Here is an 11160-nt window from a genome sequence, read left to right as displayed (position 1 = left end):
ATAACGGGAGTCAGGACAGATGAATTAATCAACCCATTCTATTAAAAGAAAAGGTATCACATCCTTTACTGTTTTGGCTGAATTAGCTCAAACCACCTGGCAAACGCCTTGTCTAATTTCTACTCCAATTTTTGGTACAGAGCTTGAACTGAAAATTGAATATGCAAAATCTTTGTTTCAAAAACATCATGGAAATTGACACTTTGTTGGGTTATAAAGATCCTATGGAATAGTTCGTTTATGCTAGTAAGTATCTTAGGTTTCATTGGAACTTTCAAACTCAGTGCAAGTAAATGCACTTTTCTGTCACAGGAAAAGGCTGTTGAGATTTCCTTATCTCAATAAATACTTAGTGACTGCTTTTGAAGTCAAAGTCAATATGAGTGGGTGTGTATCTCCAGCAGAATTTTTAGCTGATTTATGTAAATCCTATGTGCAAATTGAATATGAAGGGTGTTGAACATATTAACAAGATCTAACTTCTGAAGTTACAAGAAGTAATCAGAGATTAAAAAGATCCAAGAAATAGATAGGCTTATATGGACTTAGAATATGAGGTACAACAATTATGGGACAACGGCAGAACGAGGTTTCTATCGAGCCTCCAACTGTGAGATAGTAATATCATTGGTAGAAGATGATCCAAACATGCTTGACGAAGAATCTGTTTGATCATGTGATCTTTTGTTCATTAGAAAACCAGGTTCTTTGGGCTGAGATAATGCATTCTCACTACCTAACATTACAACCACCGATGACATATTTGGCCTGTCCTCAGGATAATATTGCACACATAACAGACCAATCTGGATGCACCTTACTACTTCAGATAGAGCACTCGACTCTTGTAAAAATGAATCCATCAAGTCTAAAGGCCTACCCTCCTTCCAGAGTCTCCATGCCTGACACCAATTATAAACATCTTGTTATTTTTTGGTCAATTACATTGGCAAGTAAAATCTTCATACTTACATGCCCAATAAGGTTAAGGCTTTGGCTAGTTTGGGAGAACCCTCTATTTTTCATCCCACTTATTATCTCCAACACCAGTATTCCAAAGCTAAAAACATCTGATTTGACTGAAAATTGCCCATCAAATGCGTATTCTGGTGCCATATAACCACTACAGAAAACGGTCAAAACAAAAGACATAAATGAGATTAAGTGGTAGATTCATGCACCAGAAAATGGAAAAAAAAGCACTCACTATGTTCCAACAACTCTGCTTGTGTTGCCCTCAGTTTGGTCTCCTCCAAATGTCCTAGCCAGGCCGAAGTCTGAAATTTTTGGGCTCATCTCACTATCAAGAAGAATGTTACTAGTTTTAAGATCTCTGTGTATAATCCTCAACCTTGAATCATGATGCAGATAGACAAGGCCCCGAGCAATACCACATATAATATGATATCTCTTAGACCAGTCTAATAGCTTGCTTCTTGTTTTATCTGGCATGTATTGGTTGTCAGATTAGCTAATATCCAACCAAAAACTTTTGAAGTAGGCAATTGGGCAAATAGATAAGATATACTTTTGATAAATTTACACCAGTCATAAGGACCTTTGTTTTATAGTGGTTAGGATCCAATACCAAAAATGAAGAAGTCCAAGCTTTTGTTTGGCATATATTCATAAACCAGCATTCTTTCCTCTCCTTGCATGCAGCATCCGAGAAGCTTTACAAGATTCCGATGTTGAAGTTTGGCTATAAGTGCTACTTCATTTTTGAACTCATTTGACCCTTGTCCTGAGCTTCTCGAAAGCCTTTTCACAGCAATTTCTTGTCCATCTTCCAGAGTTCCCTGGTAAAAGTGTACTAACAGAATTGTTACAATATGCTGAAAAAAAAATGCCTTTGTTATTGTTCTAGTGGTTATTTTCACTAGAATGTGGCAAAGTTACCCTATATACAGGCCCAAAACCACCTTCGCCTAGCTTGTTGCCAGTTGAGAAGTCATTGGTGGCTTTAGCTATTAAAGCTAGGTTGAATAATTGGAGTTCTGAGTCTTTCTCTGCCCCTTCGTTGCTCCTGTCATTAACCCCATGATTTTCTTTTCCACCTGAATCAATAGAAACGAGTGCCGAAATTAGAATGTGGACTGTTGTATTACAACAAACTGCATTTTGGTCAAGCATATTTATGAACTAGGCGCCAGAGTCAGAGTCTCAGACTCTCAATTTAGTTCTTTGTTCCCAGTGAGGGGAGTTTCTAACTCTCCTAACAGCTTTGAAAAAGTTCTAAGACACTGTCAATATATAATTTTCAAGGCAAATAATGCAAGCAGTTGTTACCTTTTAACCTCGCATGTCTTCTCCACAGGTAATAGCTGACAAGAAGCAGACAAATGACAATGAATATGACAATTGCCACTGCTATCTTTATTTTAGTCTCACCTTCGGCTCCTATAGAAAGTTTCAACAATAGTTTAGAAAAAGTGGTTAGATTATAGTTAAATCTCTAAGTCATACTGTGATAGGGAATTGTTTCATATATTGGCTTCAAATTTAAAGAAAAAAGTGAAAATAGTTATGACATGGAACTATTTCATCGCTTTTATTTTGTAACAGAGGGTTCAGGCAATGGTTGTATAGGGTGGGTGGTTTATACGGCTCAAACTCTGTTTTTCCTATGTAAGGTTACAAACTTATGTAACCCCATGGAATTATTGAATCAATGAAATAGTTCATGGCTTAGAAAATAAAAAGAAAAGTTATGTAGTTTCAGGAACACTCAGCTGCCCAACAAAAATACTACAGGTAAGCTCATACCTGTTTCAGAAGCAGACATCCGAATATATAGATCCTGCCCACCGGATTTTAGCTGTGTAATATCTATCAAATCACCAAACCAAATGGCACAACCACTGCCTCCTCCCCTGATATCTGTGTTTGTGTAGGCCATACACGAACAGTTCTGTAAGCACTTGGCCCTGCATTCCTTGAGATTCATGCTTTTGTTTACCCAAGAATTTGTCGTATCTGGCAGTTTCAATCCACCAAATTTGATGAATCCATCTCCTTTCACGCAGTTTAGTGGCTTATTGCGCTCACACCCTTGAGTCAAGTCCAAGGAATCCCAATACAGTGGTGACTTAGGCTTGAAACCTTTTAAACATTGACATGGTGGCGATTCAGAATTATCACAACTACCATACGCACCGCAGTGTCCGTAGTAGTCGCAGAAGTCCCTAGGTGTGAATAAATACAGCAGCCAAGTGCTATTCTCTTCATTCCATATGTAGTGCTGACCCTGATAGTTGGTTTGGTTCAAAGTGTACCTCGCAATCACTGATTTATTTTTTAGGTAAAACATGTTGTACACCTCCTCTTCATTCCATACAAAGTTAAACTGAAACACCAACTGAAAGTTGTGCTGAAAATTTGGACTAGGCCTTAACTTCCGAGCACCACTGTACCTGAGGCCATTCCAGGGACCTGCCCGAAAGTATTTGTTTGAACCTTTCCACCCATAAGGATCAGGGTAATTGTATAGCGCTATCCCTGTAGTGAAGTCGCCAGGAGATGGATCATCTGAACTTGTCCATGCTGACAGACGTCGATCAAGACCAGTTCTCAAGTCCCACCCAAGTTTCATCTCTGGTAGTAATGTATCAGCTGGATAATCAAAGCTTTGCCACAAATAACTTTCGGAGTTACCATCCTGTTCTGCCTCTCTGAGGACAAGATTTCCGGAATCTAAGAGCTGCACTACTGGATTTCGAGCTTCTTTCGTCGAGTTTGATGACCAAACAACACCTTTTCTTTGACTGAGAAGTACAAGATTGCCTGTGCTGTTTATCTTTAGCAAACCAGACCCGTCATTTATCGGGTTTCTCCTGTTTGCTACCCATACCACAGTTTGACCTGGGATATTCTTGTACCAAATTCCCAAGTAACGGTTCTTTGAGCTTCCAGGACTGAAGAAGCCCAGTTGAAACTTTCCTTCTTTGGAAACAAGGTTCCCGCCATCAGTAAGAGACTGAGAGGAGGTCAACATATCTACTCCATGTGAGAATCCAGAGAAGAAAACTAGTACAATGGTGTTTATGATAAAGAAAGCCCAGAGAACATCCATTGTTTTCCAAGCTTTTTTTAGAAGTCACCAGACGTAGAAAGACCTATGTAATAGCAGTTCACAACTAACTTCCGACTTGTATGCAGGTCTTGCCTGAAATTAAATTTGGCAAGGATGGAAAAACCGTATGCTTTATTATCAGGACAAGACTAGCTGAAGACATGCATTTTGTTTTCAAGTTAGAAAAGTCTATGCATGCACTGAAAATAACTTTTAGCCAATTGGTCTCAAATGAAGTTGTCTAAGGAAACGTCAAAAGCACGCAAAAGGAGGAATCAGAAGAAACAAATATAGACAACTTCAACCTATATCCCAAGCAAGCTCACATAAGAATATGTCATTTGCAGCTTTAAAAGGGCATCTTTTCTTTAAGCTGAAACTATTTCACGGCTGCTGATCGAGGAACCTTAGCCAAAGTGAAAGAACAAGTAAACTCAAAAATTCATAACACTATTTTTATGAAGATTCAGTATGGTACTCTGATCAAAATATCCTTAACAATATTTAACTCATGAAACATTTCTGACCAGTAAGCATTTGCTAAAAGCACAAGCCACTAGCTTCAACTGGAATTGAAATCACTGGTCCTGTATAAAAGTTCGAACGGTATATCCTGAATCCAACATCTAATAGAGAGAATTGGGATCTCTTTGTTTTCAAGATTGCATTTAGTGCAGTTGCCAGTTCCAGTACATTTTCAGGAAGAAATTGATTCATAGCATGTGCAATCAGTCCTTGTAAAGTGACAACATTCAATTCTTTTCAACACAGTGATCCAAATAACTTTATTGAAAGCATGATTGTAGTTTTTCAGATGTCTCCCAGCCAACATAACTCATCAAATATCTCCAAATTTGGTCTCTGATCATGGTTAATGGGCCAAGGGAAACACATGTCCATAAACATGCCTGGACCAACAGATTTACTGGCCTATAAACCCAAAAGGCCCAATTTAGAAACCCCCTTGAACTCTACCCGCCTTCTTGCTTGGCCGAGTAATAGTGGCAGAGACAATTTAACGTGTTTTTTTTTGCTAAACGAGACAATTTAACATCTGAAATTTCATTCCGGTTTATAAGTTCTAATTAGTTATAAACATGCATAAGACGACACAAAAGCACTATATATTATTTTTTATTACACTGAAAAACTTTGACAATCTATCAAAAGATTTTAAATTCATGACAGTTTGAATAATTTTATTTCTTATTTATTCCACATCAATTCTTTCTCAAATTGGGATTGGATCGATCATCAATGAAGTGATTCCATCCTTTACAGCTTCTCCAACGTGTGTGTATCCATCTCCTTCCTTATAAAGGAAATCCATCACTCTTGCAAGATTGAGAATCCGTGTGAGGACCGGCATTGGAACCCCAGCCGGTGGCCGTACCAATTCCTGATTTATATCCTTCCAAGCATTCTCAATTTGCTTGTTCAACTCATTACATGCCTTTTCTTCTGAAACCCCATGTTGCTTCATGTAGCATTCAATGGCTGATGCAACATGCCCTCTCTCTTGCTCAAACTGCAATAGTAAAATTAATTTCTAAATAAACATATAGGTGTGATTGATTAAATGCATGATTTTAGTCTTATTTATGATTGAATTATATGTTATATTTTAACATTTAGTTTTTTACCTTGTGTGAAACAATATCGTCCATGAGGCGGGCAATTATGGAAGAAGCTCTGACAATCCTAGGATTGTTAGATGCCCATTGAAAGGTCTCTTTGGTCACAACATTTCCCATTCCAACAAAAGAAGTGACTGTAACCATGATGTAGCCAGAAGATACTAATGCGTTGGTCATGTACTCCTCCACTGTGGGTACATAGTTTTCATGGTACCATTTGGCCTCAACGAAATAAGCTTGAGATAATTGTTTCATCTGGAAAATGACAAAAACCAAAGAAGGTATGTTATCTGCTTTTGAGGTCCTAATAATTCTTCAAGTCTATTGTCAGCATGTAAATGAAAACTTGCTTCGTTTTCTTCTAGGGTCCTTATAATCTTTATTTATTTCATGTAAAAAAAAAATCTTAAAGAAGACAAGAGTAGTGTCAATTTACTGCTTCTTTTGCGTATTTGACACGGTATGATTTTACTTGCTTTGTCATCACTTCCTCCATTTCTTCATAAACGTCTAAGAGTGCCTTGTAGAACAATTTCATATATGCTGGGAGTCGATCCATACAGTTAGTATCCCACCTGAAATTCAATCAAATTCTAATGTTGAAGTTATCAAAAAAGTTAATTGCAATATAGTTATAATATTGCTGACCTCTCAATTGCTTTGGTAAAGAGTTGAAGTTCTTCAAATGTGCCATATGCATCATATATATCATCCATAGTTGACGCCATGACTATTGCTTTTGTCAATATTTGTCTAGCAAAGGAGTATTGGGGCTCAAAGTACACTCCCAATATCCAAAAGTAACCTTCAACCAATCTATCTCTTGCGAAAGGTAGTTGTCTCTTGAAGTCTAAATCTTTCCACCACCTGAAATAAAACCATTAGCAAAATTATAGTACTTTATTATTCATAAAGAAATTCATATATATGGATTAAGGAGTTAATCACCTAGAGATCTTGCTTAGCTCTTCCTTGTGCAGATTTTGTACTAAGCTGAAATCCAACTTGGCAAACTTCAGTAACGTTTTGTCATGTGAACCATCTTCTTGATATATGGAAATGAATCTCCTAGCTTCCAACCTTTGCAATCCCTTGCGGATGGGCCGTTTTCGGGCATGGGAGACTAGTACTGAAATGGGATACTCACATAGGCTAGTTTTTGCGGACTCTAGATGAGTGGTGGTGAAAGCAAGTGCTTCTTCCAATATATGTTCTCCATGCGTACGAATATGAGCAGCTTCGTATAATTCTAGCAAGCCTTTCACGTCACTTTTCAAGGACACTTTGAAGTTTCCTTTGTCATCTTTGAACTTGTTGAATGTCTCTGCTCAATCACGGGAAGGTAATAAAATCAATATATACTTAATTAACATGTACAAATTAACCGTAAAGGGAATCAAATTGGACTCACCACATTGAACATTAAAGCCATGCTCTCTAAGCAATCGAAATCGAAGAGATGTAACCTCCAGATTGTCATCTTTGTAGTCTTGATCATAAATATTTTGTAATACATCCTCTATCTCCCTTTCAAAATGGTAACTGACGCCTAAACGCTTGATTGTTTCAATTAAACGTAATTTCTGAGATAATTGATTATCTGTAGGTACCCTAAGCATCCTCCTCACTTCTTGTTTCAATTCTTCGTAATGTAGTTGAGTCGTAGTATCCACATTCTGCACAATTGTAAGCGAAAGAAAAACAAAATTGCATATACATGAATCAGCATAGACACTAGCTACATAGTGAGGAATTAATTTAGTGAATTAACAATATAAACTTGGTACCACTTTAGAAGGAAATGAAAGGAAAAGATCCCCCCAAATGCTAGGATGAAACTTTGTTGAGCGACGATTCTCATTGGACATGGAATCATTAGTTGAAACAGGAAGTGATGAAGAAGCTAGAGAAGACATTTCTTGAGATAGCAAGTTGGAAACAGTATATGTAACTTATCGAATTGGTTGTGAGACAACAAGGCCCTAGATTGTACTATTTATAGAAATTTTGTTGGCTTTCCCTCTGCCACGTTTTTGTTATTCTTTAATTCGGTAAGGTGGGACTTGGACAGCTGCATACATATAAAAAAAAAATCTATAATTTGTGTGGTCGCATGCATATCAAAATTATTTTGTTAGATAATGTCCAAATTAAAGGAGTAGTACATAATATCAAAATTATATGTTGTGATATTGTTTTATGCGGAAACAAAATGAAGGTTTGCGTATTGACCACAAATCTTCAATATTTGCTTACTCATATCAGTATTCACAGCCTCTCAAACACATGAAAAATTCAGCCCTATCATTCCCTACAGTAGAACAAACGACAACATCCACAACTGCTGTAATTGATTAGTCCAAAGAAAATCTTTTTTCCGTGTGAGTTACTATTCATTTATTCATTGTAGCGATGGCCAATTGAATGAGGTAGGGCACACTATTGCTTGGTGTCGGGGTGATCATTTGTTGAAATCCATGAATAGTAATACAATAATTCATTGTATGGTTATTCGCATGTTGATATTCTCATGCCCTAGACCTGAGGCACAACAGACGCCACACACCTGTAAGATATAACCTTATAAGCCTGCAAGGCTTAAAACATATATCTTAACCAACTAACTAAAATGGATCAAATATATTTATGAAATATAATAATTCTCAAAACTAAGATACTAAGATAAGATCCTGAATAACAATTTAACATAGCTAAAAGGTTCATAACATTTAAACAATCTTGAAGCAAACTAACACCATATGCTAGCCTATGAAACATCACTTCCTGAAGTTTTCAATGTGTTTGACCAAATCACAATCTGAATAAAAAGAAAAGTGAAGAAAGGAATGAGTCCAATAGCTCAGCAAGTAATTAACATCCCTCCAACCGGATTAAGCATGCACAAAACATTTAAGTCAAAAATTTTTATTGTCATATAAATATCAAATATAGAATTTTAGGTAATCTAATTCAAATAACAAAACTATCTTAATTCCAAAATTTTTAAATAACGGATAAAATATGATTTCATAATTATCATAGATTTTAATGGTCTCTTGTAACATGCTATGACCATACTTAACCCCTATGACATAGGTCATAATTATAATAGAAACCACAATTAACCTCAGTGATATAAGTCATATGAATATCAGAAGCAATCATTGGCTACTCTGAATAGATATCACAAGTATCACTATTTTGTAAATGATGGTGCAGTTAGGAGATCGATCTCTAATCACATAATACATGTCGACATGGCCAACATTTAACCCCCATTGGCAAGATCATAATATAGCCATACTAGGAGACAAAACAAAATATATTTTCTAATTATCCAAATTCACAAATCGGTAATATTCACTTTCACAAAACATATATCGTGCACATCAAAAGCATATTTATTTCAAACTACATATTTATATATATGTAATTACAAAAATAATCATATATGTATATGTTAGATAAAATCCATCTTTATATTTCAAAATCAGAAATCGTATTTCACAAAAGTTCACATTCTAAAATCCAACATACGAAAATCATATATATATACATTTTGCATGCTCAATCGTATTTTTTTACAAATCATAGGACAAAACATATTATACATGATATAAGAAATTCAATTTCACATTGAGGCTAATTTATAGGGTGCGAAAACACCGAAAAGATATCAATCACTTACCTGATTTGTCAACTTCACTTTCAAGCAGCAAATCAGAAAATCTTCCTAGTTGCTTAATATTTCATGAAATATATAAATATTAGAACTATATTTGCAAACAAATTTAACAAGCAACTTTCCGTTAACCATCCTAAGCACTTAATTTGTATAGCAACCTCTATTGCAATTTAAAAACATTTCCAATTAATAAAGTAATTTTTTTTTAGTTAATAAAAATAAAATAAAATTGAGAATTAAACTTAAATCATAAAATTAGTAAAGATTTTAGTTTCTAATAGAAATATAATATCAATTTCATAATAAAAATCCTGTTCGTAATTTGTTTTCTAAATTTTGATATTTTTATAAAATTTACTAACTTAAGAAATAAGTTTATAAAATATAAATATATATACTTTTATACTTAAAAAAATATATTAGAAATAAAAAATTCAATATTTATGAAGTTTAGAGCAGAATTTACCACATATTAATGAAAAAGAAATTTTTAAAAAATTAAAAAGAAATTTTTTATTTTCTAAATTTTTCAGAATCTAAATGGTCATTTGGCTTACTTTGAGCTCTTATAACTCTTAACCCGAATTATTTTCAGTGATAAAATCAACATCAATTTGCAGTATTCATATCATACTACAACAGCAAATTTTGTTTCAATTAAAAAGAACACAAAATTCTCAAGTTTCGAAAACCAAAGTTCTAGAAATCATCACAAAAATACCTAGATTTCTGTGTTTTCAGTATCAATGAGTCTAATTTGATGCTTTAATTCTCTTAACACAAGAAGCCCCTAACTGAGCCATTGATTCCAAATTAAACATCTCATTCATATTACAAAAGTCCTAAAAAAAGGACCAAAAATGTTACCGAAATATAGAGTTCCGGTGACCCAAATTTAGGTTGTCAAAACTGTTGAAAACTAAGTTCCCAATTAACTTTAAAAATTCATATCTTTCAAACCACAAAACCAAACAAAATACTACAAGAACCATTGGAAAGATCTTTTCAAAACCTTTCCATTGGAACCCATCATGTAACCGGAAAGTCATCGGAACAGTGCCGGATTTGAAACAAAGTTACAAAACACAAATAATTTAGAACTTTGTGTACTCACTCTATGAAAATACAACCCTAAACATACCTTAATCAACAATCCTTTGAATACTTTATCCTTTTTTCTGTCTTTCTTCTTCCCTAGTGTTAAGCTCTTATGACTGTCTATCATTTGAGTCTGATGAAATAAACTGATTACTTTTATTTTAAATATGATAAGATTAACTGACTGTTTTTTTTAAATATACTAAGATAAAATTGATTGATTTTCTTTTAAACGTTATAATGTAATTTGACAACAACTAAAATATATCTACCCTATTTTCAAAAACGTCCTTTCTTTTTTTTTTAATAACCCTAAAGCTATATCTGCAATTATCAAATAAAGTGATATATTTATTTATTTATTATTTTTTTTGTGAAGGGTATTACAGATATATAAATATAACACATTTTTTTTATAGAAAGAAAAACAAAAAATAATTTATCCAATTTAAAATTACAATACTTTAGGAGATAATTCAATGATACTGAGGCTCTATCAAAACCAATTTTTGCCTGACAACTATGCATGAGAGTAACATCACCAATAAGTTGACTGCCAAACTCGCTTGTGATTTTTTTCTCTTAGGTCAAACTCGGCCATTCCCCCAACAACATGACGCTGTCTAGCTGATTGCCACCACCAGGCATGGCTGCTACCCAGATCGTGA

At 34.7% G+C, this 11160-nt stretch overlaps 2 protein-coding genes across 3 annotated transcripts; both read right to left on the bottom strand.

Moving 5' to 3' along the window:
* Positions 1-504: 504 nt before the first annotated feature.
* On the bottom strand, positions 505-4320 carry LOC18593712 (G-type lectin S-receptor-like serine/threonine-protein kinase At4g27290). Of its 2 annotated transcripts, XM_007021062.3 has the most exons (7): positions 2767-4320; positions 2290-2400; positions 1900-2057; positions 1589-1799; positions 1208-1445; positions 973-1123; positions 505-902 (listed from the first exon to the last, which is right to left on the bottom strand). In XM_007021062.3, exons 1-7 carry the CDS (start codon positions 4070-4072, stop codon positions 594-596), a joined length of 2484 nt encoding a protein of 827 aa, XP_007021124.3. In that variant the 5' UTR covers positions 4073-4320; the 3' UTR covers positions 505-593. The 2 variants fall into 2 exon arrangements, with proteins under 2 accessions (XP_007021124.3, XP_017979946.2); XM_018124457.2 differs by lacking the exons at positions 1900-2057; positions 2290-2400; positions 2767-4320 and having other exon boundaries at positions 1208-1300; positions 1392-1445; positions 1589-1655.
* Positions 4321-5118: 798 nt separating this feature from the next.
* LOC18593711 ((+)-delta-cadinene synthase isozyme A-like) lies at positions 5119-7661 on the bottom strand. The gene is made up of 7 exons (XM_018124464.2): positions 7497-7661; positions 7121-7385; positions 6658-7033; positions 6358-6576; positions 6146-6284; positions 5716-5964; positions 5119-5600 (listed from the first exon to the last, which is right to left on the bottom strand). Exons 1-7 carry the CDS (start codon positions 7623-7625, stop codon positions 5304-5306), a joined length of 1674 nt encoding a protein of 557 aa, XP_017979953.2. The 5' UTR covers positions 7626-7661; the 3' UTR covers positions 5119-5303.
* Between the last annotated feature and the right edge of the window lie 3499 nt (positions 7662-11160).

The sequence above is a fragment of the Theobroma cacao genome, chromosome 7, assembly GCF_053813885.1.
Source record: "Theobroma cacao isolate CCN51 chromosome 7, ASM5381388v1, whole genome shotgun sequence".
NCBI lineage: Eukaryota > Viridiplantae > Streptophyta > Magnoliopsida > Malvales > Malvaceae > Theobroma > Theobroma cacao.
Note: the sequence above shows the minus strand (reverse complement) of the source record. Positions and strands in the feature narration are given on the sequence as shown.

Coding starts and splice junctions, on each gene's coding strand:
- LOC18593712 (XM_007021062.3), bottom strand. CDS start 4,072: ATGGATGTTCTCTGGGCTTTCTTTATCATAAACACCATTGTACTAGTT. Junction 2,401..2,766: donor GATGTCTGCTTCTGAAACAG/GTATGAGCTTAC, acceptor AACTTTCTATAG/GAGCCGAAGGTGAGACTAAA. Junction 1,124..1,207: donor AGCAGAGTTGTTGGAACATA/GTGAGTGCTTTT, acceptor CGTTTTCTGTAG/TGGTTATATGGCACCAGAAT.
- LOC18593711 (XM_018124464.2), bottom strand. CDS start 7,625: ATGTCTTCTCTAGCTTCTTCATCACTTCCTGTTTCAACTAATGATTCC. Junction 6,577..6,657: donor GAGCTAAGCAAGATCTCTAG/GTGATTAACTCC, acceptor GTTTTATTTCAG/GTGGTGGAAAGATTTAGACT. Junction 6,285..6,357: donor TTTACCAAAGCAATTGAGAG/GTCAGCAATATT, acceptor ATTGAATTTCAG/GTGGGATACTAACTGTATGG.